Source organism: Drosophila novamexicana, unplaced genomic scaffold, assembly GCF_003285875.2.
Source record: "Drosophila novamexicana strain 15010-1031.04,08,12 unplaced genomic scaffold, DnovRS2.1 tig00004560-arrow-pilon, whole genome shotgun sequence".
NCBI lineage: Eukaryota > Metazoa > Arthropoda > Insecta > Diptera > Drosophilidae > Drosophila > Drosophila novamexicana.
Window position 1 is genome coordinate 591,128 of NW_020825054.1, and position 18,788 is coordinate 609,915.

The following is an 18,788-nucleotide window of genomic DNA, read 5'->3' on the forward strand; positions in this document are numbered from 1 at the left end:
ATACTTTTCATTTGAAAAATATTTGCTATGGCAGCTACATGATATAATTATTCGAAAGGACAAGTTAACAAATAAGCAACCTTTATCAATTCTATCCGTTGTAAGGTATGGGATATCTCCTTGGATCCGAAACGTATTTTTTGAAAACCGTAAATGCAATCACTATTATAACGAAACGATTTAGAAATCTATTATATAAATAAAACAGACTCCTAATACTATATCAATATCATTTTAAATATTGTTTATATATTTATTGGCTTCAATCACTTATAACTTACATGAATTGCGTCTTCTGTATTTTGGAAAGTCAATTATTTTATGATACTTTTTGTTATTAGTAATGTAAACGTATGTATAAAAATTAAACAATTATTTGTTTGTGGGTTACTATAAACTAAAATGGTTCGGACAGCCTAGCCGCTGCTCTGCTGCCTGCTGTGGGTTAAGGTAAGCCGTTGATCGTGTCTAGAAGTTCCAACGGTTCATTGCGTGGACATACGGCCTTTGCGATTAAAAATCTAAGGGATAAGACTTAAAAGTAAGTTACTTTGATGGTACGACCATCCAGACGCGAGCCATCCATGAGAGCTGTGGATAAGAATTTATTGTTAGAGTTGTAAGAAAGACCAGGTTAATTGGATTCATACCTATGGCTAGCTCCGCATCACGCTCCTTAAAGAAACGCACCACACCCACATCGTTGCCGCGTATTTCGGCAAATTTGACATCACCGACGTCACGGAATTTATCGCGAAGTGTCTGCCATGTGCAGCTGAGTGGCACATTCTTGATGATAATAGTATCAGATTTGCGTGCACCACCGCCGCCGGCATTACCAGCGCCGACACCAACGCCAACATTGCCACCGCCACCGCCAACGTTTCCACCACCGCCGCCATAAATGTCCAACTGACTGCCAGAATTGCCATAGTCATTGCCGTCCAGCTGATTATTGCCGGCATTTGAGACGCCGCCAGCGCTGCTGTTGTATGAGTTGTAGCCAACATTGCCACCGGAGACGCCACCACCGCCGCTGCCGGTCGTACCACCGCCACTGTTGTAGTTGTTTCCAGCACCCCCATAGCCGCCGCCGCCGCTGCTGTAGTTATTGGACAGACCAACATTGCTGGCAGAAACTAGTCCGTCATCGTTGCCGCCCGCATTGCCCAGATTAAGACCGAGGGTGTTCAGTGATGAGGTGAGCAGCGGATTGGACAGAGCGGCGCCTAGGTTGCCCAAATTGCCAACCACAGCAGCCAAATTGCTGGGATTTAAGTTATTTAGATTGATGCCGCCACCGCCGCCTCCAGGATTGTTGCCCATGCTGGGCTTTTGCACCGGCGCCACTGGAGAGGGCTGCACAGCAGCATTATTGCCAAACATGACGCCACTGAGGCTTCCCAGCAGATTGCTTGCATTGGAGTTGCCGCCGCCGACAACCTGACCGCCAGCCACTGCGGATAGCTGCTGAGCGCTCTGCACATTGCCGAGCAGTTGGGAAGCGTTCTGATTACCACCATTAGGCAGATTGTGAGCGACATCCTTTAGAGGCTCACCGTTGGGGCCTAGGCCAATGCCAACACCACCCAATCCTTCCGGTAGCTTAAGACCCTCACCCTTGTCGGGTATACGATCCAAACGAACTGTCATACGACGATCATAGAGCATCTGGCGATCCAACATAGAAATTGCCTGTACGGCCTCCACTGGATGATCATATTCGACTACAGCAAAGCCACGACTGTGACCCTCCTTATCCAAGGATAGATCCACGCTTTGCACCTTGCCGGCAAGCTTAAAGACTTGCTTAAGCTTCTTACTGTCCACCTTATAGTCCAGCTGTTGAGACAGAAACACCACAAAGTTTTAGATATTAAAATAATGGTCATTGCCTTGGACAACAGTAACGAATGGATAAAAGAATTGTCCAAACTGTTGTCGACTCCGGCCGCCACCTTAACTAGGAGCAAACAAAGTCTGCAGAATCTCAGGTATCAAAAGCCGTTGGCCCAGCTAGTTAATCCAAAAGCGACGCAGCAGGCTCTCAGTTAAACGACTGTTTCATATTTATAACCCAGCTGCAGGTTTCCTCATCCCTTTGGAAAAGTTTCGATTCTCGACCGACAAACAAAATCAGAATAGAACTAGATTAATCTAGTTACAATACATTACAACACAATGCAACAATAATAAAGAAATCCATTCAGTGGATAGTCCAAAATTCAATATATATATATTAGTGCTGGGACCATTTTTATTTTCACTTCATTTAAATATTAAAAAAAATAGCTTCAAGAACTTCCCGTCGGATTTCAATTGTTTTGGAGCGTATACTCCTTTCTCTAGTAAACGTCGATTGAAAATAAAACTGGATTAGCACCCTTTTAGTAGGATGAACAGTCTTGGGTATTCGCCAAAATCTAGATACATAGCTGGTATCATCATAATCTTCAATATCTATCAATCATCATACAGGATCGATTTTCAAAAATCCCTATTTCCATTTAATTTAAAAATTTCGGACAGTCGCCGTCAATGCATTCTCTTTGAGACCGATATAAGATAGTCAACGGATTATAAAAAAAGTAAGGACTACAATCGAACTGTTATAAGTATCCATCTATATCAGCTGTGTGAAGATCAAAAATCAATAAAGAAAATCCTAATTATAGTGTTTGAAGATTGTCAAATACAAAGGGAGCAAAATAAATGATACACTAGGGGCATGGAGTAAAATTGTATTCGCATCTTAGCTAAAAATCATGTTATTTCTATAGTTGGGTTATAAATACGAAACAGAGCCCACGATGAAAACAAAATATTTGTACATACTTAGATAGATAAACGCAACTTACGACTTAAAAACAACTGGGCGAAGAATGCACAAGCTACAAACCATATATCTATCATATAGAATATATGTGTATGTATTGTAATGGTTTGGTTGGTTTGGTTTGGTATCGGTATTGGTTTGTTTTTTGATTCAATACAGTAGTTTACATAGTTATTGGATTTTTTATAATACTTATACTCACATTAGCAACAAAAACCTTATTATGCAAAGGTCCACTTATGCCAAGACTCTCCAAAAACGAAGCAGAAAGCCCATACAAATTGTAATTCGACGAATTAAAATCATTCGACATCATGTTAAAATTATTACGCCCAGATCTAGAAAAAGAAGCCAAAAGATCCAGAGAGAAAAAATAACAAGAGCAAGAGCAAGAGATAAAGCACAACAAATACACGTATCCCAAGAGCGCACGCATCTCAGCTACAACCGGATTAAATCCAGAACGCCGTATCTAAGATTACCGCCTTGACGTTGTTATGTTATTTTAATTATAGGCAAAAATGAAATCTAACAAGCATTCTGCTTTTATTTAATTCGATAGCAAAATTCGCAGAAACTGAATTTTCAAAAATGAATTCTTTGTAATCATAAATTCTAGTATAGCCAATGTTTGACAGAGTTAATATTCTGCCCAATTTAACACAGGATAATCAGGTAATTAATTAATCATAGCTTCAACTTCAACGACATAAATGAATGCTGCAACCGAAAGCACTGAAACTTTTTGCTAAGAAATGTACATGTACGGCAAGCCCCGAAATACAGAAATGGAACACATATATCCTAAATTTTATCAATAGACTTTTGAATTTTTCCTTTTCGATTTTTGGTGGAATTACAAATCGTTACAAACCTTTTTATCAGAATACAGATCTATGACACAAAAGCCTTGTCTAAAAACATTGCCATATTTATAAGCCACTTTAATTCTCGTTTTTCCATTTGCTGAGGAACAAAAACTGCCGACCGCTGAACAATTTAAGTCTAAAAGCGGCAGTAAACGCTGCGAGTAAACGAACAAGGCACAGGTTTTCCCTTTTCTTTTCGAAGTAAAGTTATCAGCAAAGTGTCATAGTTCAGTAAAGAGATCATTAAACCCCATTTCAGAACTTCTTCAATTTACAAGAGTATTGAAAGTTGAAATACAATCGTTGCCATTACCATTACAAATGATGATGCCTAACATGAATCTTCGTTAAAAACACTGAATACCCTTCCCCAAAAATTTCGATAGCAATATTTACTTTTTCTGATAACACTAGCAATTATGTGCTTGGAACACATTTCTTCCTTGGCGATTTGCTTGGATTATCGGAAAATAAATAGATATGTATGTGGAATATAATAATGATACTCACATTCTGTCATCGTCACGTCGCGAAAAGCCTCGATCTCGATCGTCCATATGGTCGCGACCGCCACCATTTCCACCGCCGCCAACACCACCGCCTCCGCCGCCAGCACCATCGCGTACAATCCGCCCGTATTGATCACGCTGCTCGCCATGGTCTTCCTTGACAACCAGCTCACGTCCATTCAATTCATAGCGGTTCATTTTCTCCATTGCCTTTTGCACGTTCTCTGGATCTTTGAACTCGACAATGCCGCAGCCACGTGCCTTGCCGCTCTCGTCATGAAACAGTTGGACATACTCAATGGAGCCAACAATGCGACGAAACAGATCTTTCAGGTCTTGCCAGCGGTAATCGTAGGGAATGTTCGATATATAAACGCGGCAATTGCGTCTTTCACGGCTTCTGTCGCGTGCGATATTTGAGCCGCCGCCTCCTCCTCCACCCCCAGCGGCGTTGCCATTGTTACCGTCGGCATCAGAGAAACGTGAACCGCGTGCACCACGTCCTCGGCGGTCACGTTCCTTTTCACGATTTTCGACAGCATTCGCGTCCATGTTCATGTCTCCGTCTCCTGCAAATGTCTGAATGTTACTCCGGCAACGCAATCTTCAGCGTCATCGCGAAAAAAAGATGGCGACTTGCGGCGTCGTCGCGTCTTGTACGCCATTCGCAACATTTTCAATGCATATGACGTACTTACCTTAAAAGTTATTTTACTGCAAGATTGTATTAAAATAGTTGAATTGTTATGCAATTAAATCAAATTTAAAGCCACACAAATGTAATAATCAATAAAATGGGCAAATGCCGACTGCCGCGAGAAAAAATTGGAGATGTGTGATACTTAGTTGTATGGAAATCGGATTAATCGGACTGACGATTAATGAACAAGTGAACCAAAGGAGATGAGCTAGTTTCGATAAATTAATTCGTTAAGTTCTTCTGCACCTGCTTAGACTATCGACTAATTATCGACTTTTTTCTTATATCGGCGAAAAATTTTCTGCCTTTAAAAAAACTAAACATGTTATTTGTATTTGTATTTGTTTTTTATATTTGTTCCTTGATTCAGTCTACTTATTAGGTGTGCCGATAAGCAAAGTACGTTTTTATGTTGTCATTTTATATCTTATTTAATTTTGTACAATTGATTACGCATCAAGTGAGATACAAATTAATTCCTTTAATCCTAAGCAAGTATATAAAGTAAAGAAGATTCTTCTCAGGACGGTTTTATACAGAAATTTCATATGTCAAAGATAAATGCATGCAGACGTGATCAGAGACGATGTAGAGACGCCTATGTTTTCCCAAAATAACCATCTGTTTCCAAACGTTATCTACATTTCAATCCAAACAAAATGAACCGAATCCGTAATGCACATATACATATGATATATACATGCACTTCAGATATAAATGAATTATTTTTGATTTAATTGAAAGGTATACAATTTTCAATGCCTAACTCTAGCTGTAAAGACAAACATGCATTATCAGCAAAGAGAATATAGCTTTTGGCTTACGCCAAAGTTTCGAGTTTCTAAACAAAATTGTGCACTAAGCATTTAGCATCCAAATGTATGAATTACTGCAACCCGAGACGAAAGACTTTCGTTAGGCTCCGTAAGAACATGGGATAAAATAAAAGCAAATTAAAGCGATTTGATTTATTCCTGAAAGTTTTGCGCAGTGCTTGCGTGCAGCTCTGGGAACCCGTTTAACTCAAATCTAATTACTAGTAATCAGGTTCCAGCAGGGGCTTTAAATACCAGCGCTGAGCAATGGCCTCGGTATTTGGCTTCCAACTTCTTCAATATGAGCATCAAGTTCAATGTGAATGGCTTTCCGTACGAGGTGCAGCCAGCGGACTACGCCGCAGACATCACCCTAAACGCGTTCCTCAGGGATCATCTCCATCTGACGGCTACTAAGTACATGTGCCTGGAGGGTGGCTGTGGCTCCTGCATTTGTCTCATTCGACGCCGACATCCTATCACAGGTGAAATAAGCTCCCGTGCCGCCAACTCAGTAAGTGGAAGGAAGGAAAATATTCAGTAGAAAAGTGGACTGGTCTCGATTAATAAGCTATGAATGCTTATGTTTTCTTTTCAAGTGTTTGACCCTGCTCAATAGTTGCAACGATGTGGACATTATTACCAACGAGGGGCTGGGCAATAAGAACAGCGGCTATCACCCCATACAGAAGCGTTTGGCTAAGCTTAACGGCACCCAATGCGGATTCTGTACGCCGGGATTCGTGATGAACATGTACGGGCTGCTGGAGAGTCAAGGGGGGCACGTGACCATGGCTGAGGTAGAGGATGCATTTGGTGGCAATATATGTCGCTGCACCGGCTACCGGCCTATCCTCGATGCCATGAAATCATTTGCCGTGGACAGCAATATTGACGTTCCAGCGGAGTGCGTGGACATTGAGGATTCCTTTGAGCTGCTCTGCCCACGCACCGGTCAATGCTGCAGTGGCAGTTGTTCTCGCCCGTCGCTGCCAGCTCAGAACAACAGCCATTGGTATTGGCCAAAGACGCTCGCGGAGCTTTTCGAAGCACTGGCTCAGGTTCCTAACGAAGAGGAGTATATCCTGGTAGCGGGAAACACAGCGCATGGTGTCTACAGGCGATCCAAGAGTATACAGCACTTTGTGGATGTCAACATGGTGCCGGAGCTCAAGCATCACAGCATCGAGCCGAATCGCCTATTGCTGGGTGCCAACGTGACACTCACAGATGCCATGCAGCTCTTCCGACAGGCGCAACAACGCGCCGGCTTCGAGTATTGTGCACAGTTGTGGACGCACTTCAACCTGATTGCGAATGTGCCAGTGCGAAATGTGAGTGTGACACAATCCAGTTTAAAACTTGTTTCAGGGCCTATATGAATACGATTAAAAATTAAGATGAAACTTTCATGATCAAATGAATGGGAGTAGACGAAGCCTTGATGCTCTTCCAAGCCAATTAATTCCATCACAAGAAAACCACTTATGTTCATAGATAGGATGCGGTATCTTGGGGTTGATAAAATATATAATAAATTTCAGAACGGAACTCTGGCGGGAAACATCTCAATCAAGAAGCAGCATCCGGAGTTTCCCTCGGATGTATTCATCACATTTGAAGCACTAGATGCGCAGGTCTTGGTGTATGAGAATGCCAGCAGTCAACGGGTAATGAGCCTGTTGGCTTATCTGCAGGATGCCACGCCCAAACTGGTCATTGGCGCGTTTATATTAAGACCCTATCCCAAGCCGAAATACTTGTTCAACTCCTATAAGGTGAGTCTTTTCGATGAGCATAGATCCTCCACATATCCTCCCGGCTTTCTCTATGAACAGATCCTGCCGCGTGCTCAAAACGTACATGCCTATGTCAATGCTGGTTTCCTTATCGAGTGGCAGAATACCCAGCATCGCATAGTGGGCTCGGCTCGCCTTTGCTTTGGCAACATTCTGCCTGATTACGTGCACGCCCAAGATGCCGAGCAATTGCTGGTGGGTCGCGATCTGTACGACAGCGCCACAGTCGCGCAAGTCTTCGAGCAGCTGCTGATGAACCTACACCCAGTGGAAATGCCTCCTGAGGCATCGCCTGAGTATCGCCAGAAACTAGCCTGCGGGCTCTTTTACAAGTTTTTACTTGGGTCAGCGCCCGAGGATCTTGTCCGGCAGCGTTTTCGCGGCGGAGGAGACTTGCTGGAGCGCTCCCTTTCATCGGGAAGTCAAACATTCGAGACCATACACAACAACTATCCCGTGACACAGGCAGTGCAGAAGCTTGAAGGTATGTATTTATCATAGCTTTGGAAATTAACTATCTAAATTGAACTGCTTCGCTTTTGTTAGGCCTCATTCAATGCTCCGGCGAGGCAAAGTACGTAAACGATCTACTGACCACTTCTAATGCTGTATACTGCGCCTTTGTGACGGCCAAGCGGGTGGGAGCCACAATCGAACTGATCGATGCAACAGAGGCGTTCCAGTGCAAAGGCGTGGTTGCCTTCTATGGAGTCAGGGACATTCCAGGGGACAATAACTTCAACAATTCCAGTTTCCTGACAGTCGAAGTGGAGGAGATCTTTTGCTCCGGACGAGTCCAGTACTATGATCAGCCGCTGGGAGTAATCGCTGCGCTTACCCACGATGTGGCCGTATATGCGGCGACATTGGTGCGGGTGACTTATGCCAATAACCAGGTGAAGATCTATACCAGCATGAATGCCGTGCTGGCAGACAAGGTGGAAAATCGTCTAGTGACAAGCTCAGCACCAACTGAGGAGTTTTCCGAGCCACCGCTCGACCCTGGTGATGTGCTAGGACGTGGGATTCTTGAGCTTGATTCGCAATACCACTTCACCATGGAGCCACAAACGACGGTGGTGGTACCTGTTGAACAGGGACTGCAGGTTTGGAGTGCCACTCAATGGATGGACGTGACCCAGACCTGCATATCGCGAATGCTCAAATTGGATGCAAATGCAGTCCAGTTACAGGTGCGACGCATCGGCGGAGCCTATGGCGCCAAGGTTACACGTGGTAACCAAGTGGCATGTGCCTGTGCACTTGTTGCACACAAATTGAATCGGCCAGCACGTTTTGTGCAAACTATCGAATCCATGATGGAGACAAACGGAAAGCGCTGGGCTTGTCGCTCCGACTACGAATTTCAGGCGCGTGCTAATGGCTCCATACGCATGCTCAGCAACAACTACTACGAGGATGCGGGCTGCACCCTTAACGAGAATGTCGTCGACTTTCTCACGTTACCAACATTAAAAAATGTCTACAATCTGACCAACTTGAACTTTAAGGCAAAGGGTACTGCTGTAAAAACGGATGCGCCCAGCTCAACATGGTGCCGGGCTCCAGGGACAGCAGAGGGTAAGTCGAAGTTGATGGAAAATCTTAAGCTAAAAGCTAATTCTCCTTTGCTCATGCAGGCATTGCCATGACGGAGACGGCACTGGAGCACATTGCCTTTGCCTGTAAATTGGATCCAGCGGATGTGCGTCTTGTAAATCTCCGACCGGACAGCAAAATGGTACAGCTACTGCCTCGATTTCTGGCTTCCACTGAGTACCGCAAACGTCGGGAGCAAATCAACTTATTTAACGCTCAAAACCGATGGCGCAAACGAGGTTTGGGATTGGCACTAATGGAGTTTCCTTTAAATGTGAGCATCGCCTTATGCTACCCCACGACGGTAGCTATTTACCATGCGGATGGCTCGGTGGTCGTCTCGCACGGTGGCATTGAGATAGGTCAGGGCATAAACACTAAGGTAGCCCAAGTGGCTGCCTTTGTGCTTGGTGTGCCGCTAGAGCGTGTGCGTGTGGAGAACAGCAATACAATCACGGGAGCCAATTCTTTTGTGACAGCCAACTCAATGGCCAGTGAACTGGTTGGAATATCAGTGCGCAAGGCCTGCGACACACTCAATCAGCGTCTGGAGCCGGTCAAGCGCAGATTGGGAGCAAAGGCAAGCTGGCAGCAGGTTGTCGAGTCGGCCTTCATCCAATCGATCAGTTTGATTGCAACCGAGTCCTACAAAATGGGTGATCAAAGTAACTACAGTATATATGGTTTGAGTCTGAGCGAGCTGGAGTTGGACATACTGACTGGCAACCATTTAATACGCCGCGTTGACATACTAGAGGATGCGGGCGAGAGTCTCAGTCCCAGCATTGACGTCGGTCAGGTTGAAGGAGCCTTCGTCATGGGTCTGGGTTACTACCTAACCGAGCTGTTGTTCTACGACCGACAAACGGGTCGCCTTCTCACGAATCGCACCTGGAACTATCATCCACCAGGCGCCAAGGATATACCAATTGATTTCCGCATTGAGCTACTGCAAAAAAGTCCCAACCCCGTTGGTTTCCTACGATCAAAGGCGACGGGCGAACCGGCTCTATGTCTGGCTGTGGGCGTGCTCTTCGCCATGCAGCATGCTATACAATCGGCCAGGCAGGATGCCGGATTGCCGCGGGAATGGGTGCGACTAGGCGCACCTACCACACCAGAAACTGTTGTATTATCAGCGGGTAATGAAGTTCAACAATTTGCATTACAATAGTTTAAAACAAGTAAGAGGTTCTAGTCGGGAGCTTCCGATTAGGGGATACCCTGAACCCTCTTCTTCCGACATCAAATGCATACATATATTCTAGACGCTATATGTCATGTTTGGTGACTCTAGCTCTTATTATTTACCAAAATTTCCCAAAAAACAGGATATCAATATCGATTTTTATTGATTGCTTGGAGCACCTACATGTAAAATTTCAAGTCTCTAGCTCTTATAGATTCTGAGATCCTTGCGTTCATACGTACGGACGGACGGACGGACAGACAGACGGACATGGCTAGATCGACTCGGTTATTGGTGCTGATCAGCTGATCAGGGTATTCCCTAGTCGGGAGCTCCCGATCACCTTTTTTTTTTATAGAGTTCAGTCGTTTATAAATGACTAGCGAACGGCCTTGCCCATGGAACGTTTTGAGCAAAAAATGTTACATATTAGCTTTCTGCTAAGTATACGGCCGTGAAAAACTGAAATTTACCTGTACCATCTTGGTCGCCACTTCTATTTAAAAATATGTTTAAAGTGCATCGAATATAGAACTAAATGTTGGATTCAGAGGTTTCCGCCCTTGTTAGTCTTGTTTTAAGAATTTTGAGGCCGAATAAAAAACTTGCGATTACAGACCAGCATTTTCCATTCAATAGCGGTGAACTTTGCGAAGGCGTGTCAAATAAATTCTGATACAGATCTTCGAAAATGGGTTCGAAGCCGTTAATAATCCAAAAACCTGAGTTAAGTTTTACCCCCAATTTAACACTGTTGTGGGTAGAATTCCCAAATCGCTGAAACACGTATTCATTAAGTTCTTATGTAGAGCTTTAAAACTAAGTTTGATGACAAAACTTCACCGAAAAAATCTTGGAATCGCACTTTCCAGCGTGAAAGCTTTGATTTTGCGATAAATGTGAAGCAAGTTTCAAATGAAATATACATAGATCAATGGAAATGAAATTGAGCGCGTAACGTCTCCCACCAAATCTTTGATCCCCATTTCCACCAGAAGGGATGGATTTTCCAAAACAAAAAACATTAGATTGATTTGAAGAAAGATCTTTGAAAATGAGTTTGAGGGCGATAGGCTGGTAAGCAAAAGGTTTTTCGCGATTTTTCCACTTTTGCGGGTGGAATATCCCGAAACCCCGTATTAACGTGCACCTTCATCACACAAGGTAACTACAGTGAAAATTTCAGTTTTCTAACTCTTACGGTTTGGGCTGAACGTTGATCACCAATCAGTCAGCCTGACTGGCAGTCAGTACAAACAGTTATATATATAGAGATTCCTTCAGTTGTTCATTATTTAAACTATATCTACCTATATTATCTTATGGCCTGTCCCGGCTTATTTGCTAGTTGGCAGTGCCAACTTATGAATGCTGCCGGAACGATTTATGAAGTTGCCAGACTTCTTAATATAGGAAAAGAATTGTATTTCACAGCTGTTTTTTGATTACAAATAATGTCGAAATTATGATAAGAATAGAAAATGTGAATATTTTCGATTTTTTATACTTAGATTGGTTCACCTAACATTAACAAGTACAAAACGTGTGTTGCCAATTAATTTCAAAAGCTCACAGTTATAGAAAATTGGTCAAACTAAAAGCAGATTTGTCAACATTTGCGTTCGCCGGTTCTTTGGAATCTGAAACGGCGATGGAGTTAATAGATATTCTTCTTGACTCTATGGATATTACAAAGGAACCAAACTTGAAGCGTCTTATTCAATTTGTCTGCGGCTTAATTAACACAAACAACAGTGAAAATCTGAAATTAGCTTCGAAATTGATTTCAAAGTTGTTTGCGGTCATAATGCCTGATCCAGAAGAAGATGAGATATTGCAGATCCGCAATCCCCAATTGGTAACCGAATTCATTTTGTGTGTACAAATGTGGACAGGCCACTTTCCAGATGAAGGCAAGTTTCTATTGGCTAAGCTCTGTTCAAGGGCTTTAAATAACGAGAATCATCCACATGCTGGTCAAATATTAGTGCAGTTAATGGACGACATTTTGCGCGATTTGGGAGCCGAATATATTGCGTCTTCAAAGCTGTACTGCCGCATACAGAAACTCCTAGAATCGAATGAAAATGAGGAACGTATATCTGGGCATCTGCTTCTGAAAAAGTTACTAGACAAGAGCAAGTACACCGAACTGAATTTGTTCTCATATATTAGTGTAATGGAATGCCTGAAAATTGAGCATTTCCCACAAAATCCAGCTTCGTTGGGTGGTCAGTTATCGCTTCTAAAGGAAAATAATACAGATGGAAATTGGATGCGAATTTTCTACATTAGCTTGTTGCAAGACAGTAATATTCCAAGGCTGCACTCGACCCTTGTCTTTATTATGGATCACTTTACTATTGCTAAACTCTGTAGCGCCCGTCTACTGATAGAGTTCCTTGAAGCTACCAATAGTCCGAATCTGCACGACATGGAGGGTATCAATTTGCCAGAGCAACAAATGAAGAAGTATTTATCAGATAATGTCCAGAAGCAGTTCTTAAAGGCGTTTGGAGAGGTGGCCTGGCATGGAGTTGCTCTGTGTCGTTGGCTGGATTGCATAGAAACTTGGATTAAGTTACAAATTACTAAGAAGCTGTTGCTGAAAATTAGTGAACTTGTACGAAATATAGAAAATTCGGATTTACGCAACAATGCCAGTAATCGGTTTTGTGAGGTCTTTAAGGTGGGCGAATTCGAATTAAATAATTTTGAAGTAAATACAATCTTGTTCATCTAATCCTGTTATCCATTTCAGGTCAGCATCGAGAGTTTGTCCGTGGGCGATTTCGTAACCTTTATAAGGACGCTGTATAGTGACAAGGATATTGTCTGCGCTTATGGACTATATTTGCTAGCAAGAATAATCGAGAATTGCAAAAATATAAACGAAGAAATCGGGTTGTTTACGAAAAGCTTCTACGACTTCCTTTGTGATAAGCGGGATAACTATTATCTATGGGATCCACTTATGGAACTATTGAGACAATTCGAACATGTGCCAAAAACACAGCACGGATGGTGGCGTTTTCCTGCTTTCTTTTCTTTACATTACAACGATGAAGCTAAAGATTTTTATCGTATTGAGTACGATGTAAATATTGAATTGATCAACGAGTGTACAAATCTAGAAGAGTTGCAGAAACATTTAATCAATAAGCTAAATTGCCAAACGGAGGAGGAAACATATTTTGTAATGCAGCAAAGTGTCGATTTATTTCTTGAAAAGAATGTGCATCACTGGAGTCAACTCGAAGAGTTTCATTTGGATCCAGTTGAAGTTTTGGAAAATGGCACATTTAAAACATTATCGCATTTGTCAAAACTATTGAGTGTGCATGACAAACGGCTGCAAGATGAGAAAGTAATTGAAACTTATCGAGTACTGTTAAGGAATTATCCCAGTCGCTGGGTCATGTAATTAGTTGAATCAAACAAAAATTTGTAACCGATAAGAATTTTATGTTTTCGCAGCCCTGGAAACATATTAAAATATGTATGCAAGCATCTGGACATATATAAAACGGAAAAGCTTTTGGATGAAATGATTGCCAATAGTAATGACGGTTGGGAGCTTGGATCGATTTTGTATAGCACAAATTCCGTATCGGTATCCAAGCTTATAAATGAGTTACTTTATTGTGATACTCCAACCGGGGTTTCGCGGTAAGTTTACTATTATTTTCTATTTATGTATTATAATATAAATTGTTTTTATATTTTTGCAAAGCATCGCGTATGCATATTTAAATAGTCTATCCACCTGGAATATACAAGATCATATTAAACGAAACTATTATATTGCGTATGTCAGTCGAATGGAAAAAGAGCAATCGGTTCATATACTGTTTAATGAATTATTAAACATCAATGAGCAAATTACTAAAAAAGAAATTAAAGAAAGTTCGAGAGACCACAGAATTCAAATGCGCATTGTCAGAACATTTTTTAAATACGAATCCTTTGGTGAAACTTTTCCGGAATATTGGGTTGACAAGCTCTGGACAGCTCTTGTGGCCCCAAATAATCCACCTAATATTACGTACCTTTTCGAATGTCTGGTTGCAAAACTTTTGCCATCTTTCGAACTGTTAATGGAGAAACTGAAGACGCTGACAAGCCTGAAATCCAATCAACAAGAGTCAATCATATCTGTTGCTTATATATATTGCATGAGGAATTGGGATTCCCTAAAAGTGGAACAGCTGCAAACAGCTTTTGAGTTGCTTTGGCTACATATGATGACTGTTAAATTTCAGACAATGTTTTTTAGTCAGTTAATACTACACCGACTGACTGTCAAATGTATGGAGAAGAGGTAAAGCTTATATCTTATAATATTTGAATGCCTTTAATTTAATTGTACCTTATATTTAGTATTGACATTCCTTTTCTCGATGCAATGAAGTCTAACCTGGAATTGTTAATTGGAGGTAAGGTTTCCGAGTATCGTGTGGAGGCTCGGCTGTTGCTACCAAAAATATTAGAGTATTATCCGCCTGCCGATTCAATTCTTTATATGACAAATGCACCGTTTGACGAATACAATAATCCAAAATGGGACTATTCACAAAATGAAATGGAAACACTGGACAAGATCCGAACTGCCTTTAAGGCCAAATGTCTTACTGTTTAAAGTTCATATAAATTATTACAAATATGATTTAAAAATAAATGTAAAGCAATTGTTATTTGTACGATTCTCTTTTGTGATTGAGAGAAATATGTTAATTGTATATTATGATTTAAAAATAAATGTAAAGCAATTGTTATTTGTATGATTCTATTTTGTGATTGAGAGAAATATGTTAATTTTATATTATATTATTACTGCTTAGAGCTAAGCAGTTATACCACTATCCTTGGGAAATTGTGTGCTGTAGACAAAATTAAAAAATAGTAACAAACTATGTAATAGTACACACAATTTATTTATTTCTTCCCTTTTTGTATGGCAAAAATTAATACAAAAAAATTAAATATTAATTTATGTATGTATAAAAAGCTTAAAGCAAACTAAATATGTATATGTAATTGGATGCTTGTTGTTTAATGCACTCTACTCCATACGTATTTTATCTAGCTTATGCAAAGCTCTATAATAATAAACTGATTTCGTAGTAAAGTAATTCGAATCATACATATAATAGACACAATTCTATTTGCTTTTTATTCTCAGGCACAAGCTTTGCATAAGCTAGTTAACTGATCGTTCGGTCAGTAAGATAAGTAGAAAAAAAAATATAATCGATTTCTTTAAAAAACTGATACAAGATTTTGTGCTGTTGTTTGCAGTTGATTTTTTCAAGTTAGCACCACAAAAATATAAGAACAGTGAGCTTCTCGTTAAATTTTCATTTCAATTTTCTTTTGGAAATTTCTAATGGAATTCTGTTTGTGCGTGTGAGTGTGTTTGCAAGAGAGGGAACGAAATCAAGAGTGATTGGTAAAAAATATATATGCAGCTCCCAAAATGCTATTAATTGTAAAAACACTGGCTGTTAGGCCAATCAGTAAACCAAAAGAAATAGGTCCGAAAACAAATTAATTAATTAAATACAAATATCGTTAAAAGCACGGTACACACAAATAACATACAGCGTTAGTTTTAGTTTCGTGCTTACTGAAAGCAAATAGTCATCAAAAATGCGCTGTCGCAGCAGCTTAACCAAGGCAGTTACAATAGTATTCATAGTTATTTATACATGTACGGCACACACGCATAATTAATAATCTTAAAAGGGCGCCACAAAGCTTTTCAAAACGACACACAAAATGATTTAACGTACAATAAAACTTTAGTTGCTTAAATTAATTACAATTTTGTTCATCCTCCCATCAATTGCACCAACCTAACACGCGCACTTGTGTCTGTGTGGGTGTGTGTGTGCGCATGTGTATTTGTGCGTAAACGAAAAGCAGCAATGACAATACCACAAAAAATATATAAGCTACAGCACTTTTATGGCACACACAACAAACACACACTCACATACACACAAACCGGACAGGCGTTAATGAAAAAATAAAACTTAAGCGTGGCCATTTAGAGCATCTTACATTTAAATCTACGGTTCGGCTTATTCGTTTTACGTCCTTTTCGTCCCTTGTTATCCTTATCCTTGCGTATTTCGCGCACCAATGTGTAAAATGCATCATCGACACCCATGCGCGTCTTGGCCGATGTTTCAATATATGGAATGCCATATTGCTTGGCCACCTGCAAGTAGATATACACAGTATATAGTGATATTCATGGTATGTTAATACAACGGACTTGCGTTTACCTCTCTTGCTTGCTCGTTCTGCACGTTCCACGAAGCCAGATCACATTTATTGCCAACAAGCACCATTGGCACCTCCTCGGCGTCCTTGACACGTTTGATTTGCTCGCGATATGTACCAATATCTTCAAAGGATTTAGCACTATTTACCGCAAACACCAGTAGAAAACCCTCACCGGTACGCATATACTGATCACGCATGGCGGAATACTCTTCCTGTCCGGCGGTATCCAGAATATCTAGCAAGCAGGTCTCACCATCTGACAACATAAAGATTTTGTTTATATTTTAATAAAAACTAATTGTTTTTGCAATGATAATAGTTTCGCCTAATACACACCAATAACCACTTGCTTTCGATATGAGTCCTCGATTGTGGGATCGTATTCATCTACAAAATGATTTTGGATGAGTTGTATGGTTAGCGCCGATTTGCCAACGCCACCGGCACCAACAACTACTAGCTTGTATTCCGTCATTTGGCTTCGTTCGCTCCGTAGTGCCTGTCGATGTTTACAATTGCAGTCGTAAGTCTATCAAACGTATGTGTGTGGGTGTGCTGGTCGTGTGGTTGTATTGGTGTGCGTGCTCCCCGCCCCACTCAAAAAGTAGAGCTGCAACTGCAAGTAGTTGTACGCAAATTATTATTAATTAAAAATGATTAAAATTAATTAAGCGCATAATTAGGTATAAATTAATGTGAGTCAGAGTAGTTTTTGACTGCGTACGGGTTTATATATTTTTCTTTACCGCTCACACACATACACGAACACTTGCACGCACTCACACACCGAGAGAGGGAGAGATGACAATGACTCAAGCGTTGCACAGACCCTTCGCGAATCTAGCAATCAATTTGATCAATTATACAATTCAAGAAGCACTAGATATTTTACTGTTTTTATAGATATTTGTAACATGTATGTTGTTGCTGATATGTAGCTTGAAGTGCAGGCTTATCTATGCATATTGTATGTATGTATGCTGCCGGACCTTCTTTGTTGCTGTCTCTTAAATTGGCTCCTCCTTGTTTTAAGTTTTCTGCTTACATCAATTTTAACTAATCGGCTTTCAATTTTAATTTATATGGAGCTTAGCACTATAGCGCTTTTTGCAATAGCTAATATAATAATTTGTGGGTAACAATAATTTACGGCTTTATTTTTTCTTGTCGCAAGAATTTTTTATATTGCCGTATTTTGTAAGTGTTAGCTAACTTCGCATGTTGGAGCATGTTGTACAACACTGCCACTGAGATGACATAAAAATAATCGGTTTATCCCGGGGTGGTTCTTCGTTTAGTTGTCCCACATAAAGAACGTCAAATGAGGGTTACACTTCACTTAGTTTTTATCAGAACTTCATTTCCTACGGTGAAACCTAACTTGCTTATTTTATTAAATACAAGCAAATAAAAGTTGTCGATAATGCGGTGGCGGCACGATTGATACTTCCTGAACGATGAATTTCCGATAGCTTAGAACTATCGTACGCGCTTCGAGATGGGCTAATGAGAGCTGATATCGATAACGAGTATAAGTATCGAATTGTCGATGAGGCGGATGCTATTTATATTTGAAAGATAGTGAAAATAATACACCTAATACACCTGCACTAGTATGTTTACAAAAACTTAAAATAAAATGTAAAGGGTTAATTAACATGAATATTTAATAATTTATGAATAACATGTATTAGTTTCTTTAATGGTGGTCGTAATGGAGCGATCGGAGAAGAAGGCTGGATAAAAATTGCATCTATGCGACTGTGTATTTTCCAATGACGCACCAGTTTTTGAGTTCGGTTTTTGTTTACCTTCTCTTCAATTACAAGAACATATTCAAAGATCTTTATCAGAATTCACCTATGGGGTGTTTCGGATCTTTTTGAAAATCCATCCCTCCTTTGTGGAAATGGGGGTCAAAGATTTGGGGCAAGGACTTGTATAACCGCTAGTATTTAATATGTATAACTTACGCATAATTAACATTTTAATTTTGATTTATATTATTATTTTAGAATTATTATATAATGAAATTTAATTAAAAAGTATGCAAGTAAACTTAAATTTAATATTGTTATTTAACATTTGAAGTTAAGCCTCTGCAAATGCAAACAGTGTTTCTTATATATTTTTTTATACATTTTTTATGCATGATAAACTCTGCCAAATTGAAAATTTGAT

The 18,788-nt window shown here is 40.5% G+C and overlaps 4 protein-coding genes across 7 annotated transcripts; 2 read left to right on the forward strand and 2 right to left on the reverse strand.

Annotated features, from left to right (window-relative positions):
• Positions 1-255: 255 nt before the first annotated feature.
• LOC115770749 (myelin expression factor 2) lies at positions 256-5,051 on the reverse strand. 2 transcript variants are annotated; one of them, XM_030716153.1, is made up of 5 exons: positions 4,913-5,051; positions 4,216-4,783; positions 3,039-3,174; positions 651-1,842; positions 256-591 (listed from the first exon to the last, which is right to left on the reverse strand). In XM_030716153.1, the coding sequence occupies exons 2-5, from the start codon at positions 4,770-4,772 to the stop codon at positions 536-538; spliced, it is 1,941 nt and encodes a 646-aa protein (XP_030572013.1). In that variant the 5' UTR covers positions 4,773-4,783; positions 4,913-5,051; the 3' UTR covers positions 256-535. The 2 variants fall into 2 exon arrangements, with proteins under 2 accessions (XP_030572013.1, XP_030572014.1); XM_030716154.1 differs by lacking the exons at positions 256-591; positions 3,039-3,174 and having other exon boundaries at positions 1,655-1,842.
• A 979-nt stretch (positions 5,052-6,030) lies between these two features.
• LOC115770765 (aldehyde oxidase 4-like) lies at positions 6,031-10,301 on the forward strand. Its single transcript, XM_030716176.1, has 6 exons — positions 6,031-6,243; positions 6,329-7,063; positions 7,274-7,507; positions 7,568-8,012; positions 8,075-9,109; positions 9,169-10,301. Exons 1-6 carry the CDS (start codon positions 6,031-6,033, stop codon positions 10,299-10,301), a joined length of 3,795 nt encoding a protein of 1,264 aa, XP_030572036.1.
• Positions 10,302-11,780: 1,479 nt separating this feature from the next.
• LOC115770693 lies at positions 11,781-15,280 on the forward strand. Its single transcript, XM_030716085.1, has 5 exons — positions 11,781-13,005; positions 13,078-13,736; positions 13,794-13,985; positions 14,050-14,637; positions 14,697-15,280. The coding sequence occupies exons 1-5, from the start codon at positions 11,968-11,970 to the stop codon at positions 14,953-14,955; spliced, it is 2,736 nt and encodes a 911-aa protein (XP_030571945.1). The 5' UTR covers positions 11,781-11,967; the 3' UTR covers positions 14,956-15,280.
• Positions 15,281-15,287: 7 nt separating this feature from the next.
• LOC115770694 (ras-like protein 1) lies at positions 15,288-17,817 on the reverse strand. 3 transcript variants are annotated; one of them, XM_030716089.1, is made up of 4 exons: positions 17,597-17,817; positions 16,944-17,106; positions 16,607-16,863; positions 15,288-16,539 (listed from the first exon to the last, which is right to left on the reverse strand). In XM_030716089.1, the coding sequence occupies exons 2-4, from the start codon at positions 17,080-17,082 to the stop codon at positions 16,366-16,368; spliced, it is 570 nt and encodes a 189-aa protein (XP_030571949.1). In that variant the 5' UTR covers positions 17,083-17,106; positions 17,597-17,817; the 3' UTR covers positions 15,288-16,365. The 3 variants fall into 3 exon arrangements, with proteins under 3 accessions (XP_030571949.1, XP_030571948.1, XP_030571947.1); XM_030716088.1 differs by having other exon boundaries at positions 16,944-17,223; positions 17,653-17,816; XM_030716087.1 differs by having other exon boundaries at positions 16,944-17,223; positions 17,597-17,816.
• Positions 17,818-18,788: the final 971 nt, after the last annotated feature.

Bases quoted from the DNA above. Each gene is read 5' to 3' on its own strand.
- LOC115770765 (XM_030716176.1), top strand. From the start codon at position 6,031: ATGAGCATCAAGTTCAATGTGAATGGCTTTCCGTACGAGGTGCAGCCA. The intron at 6,244-6,328 runs GTAAGTGGAAGG...TTTCTTTTCAAG, and splicing joins GCTCCCGTGCCGCCAACTCA to TGTTTGACCCTGCTCAATAG. The intron at 9,110-9,168 runs GTAAGTCGAAGT...TTGCTCATGCAG, and splicing joins GGCTCCAGGGACAGCAGAGG to GCATTGCCATGACGGAGACG.
- LOC115770694 (XM_030716089.1), bottom strand. From the start codon at position 17,082: ATGACGGAATACAAGCTAGTAGTTGTTGGTGCCGGTGGCGTTGGCAAA. The intron at 16,864-16,943 runs GTGTGTATTAGG...TTATGTTGTCAG, and splicing joins TCGAAAGCAAGTGGTTATTG to ATGGTGAGACCTGCTTGCTA. The intron at 16,540-16,606 runs GTAAACGCAAGT...ATCTACTTGCAG, and splicing joins AGAACGAGCAAGCAAGAGAG to GTGGCCAAGCAATATGGCAT.
- LOC115770693 (XM_030716085.1), top strand. From the start codon at position 11,968: ATGGAGTTAATAGATATTCTTCTTGACTCTATGGATATTACAAAGGAA. The intron at 13,006-13,077 runs GTGGGCGAATTC...TATCCATTTCAG, and splicing joins GGTTTTGTGAGGTCTTTAAG to GTCAGCATCGAGAGTTTGTC. The intron at 14,638-14,696 runs GTAAAGCTTATA...CCTTATATTTAG, and splicing joins GTCAAATGTATGGAGAAGAG to TATTGACATTCCTTTTCTCG.
- LOC115770749 (XM_030716153.1), bottom strand. From the start codon at position 4,772: ATGAACATGGACGCGAATGCTGTCGAAAATCGTGAAAAGGAACGTGAC. The intron at 1,843-3,038 runs GTGAGTATAAGT...CTGTCTCAACAG, and splicing joins ATAAGGTTTTTGTTGCTAAT to CTGGACTATAAGGTGGACAG. The intron at 592-650 runs GTATGAATCCAA...TCTTATCCACAG, and splicing joins TGATGCGGAGCTAGCCATAG to CTCTCATGGATGGCTCGCGT.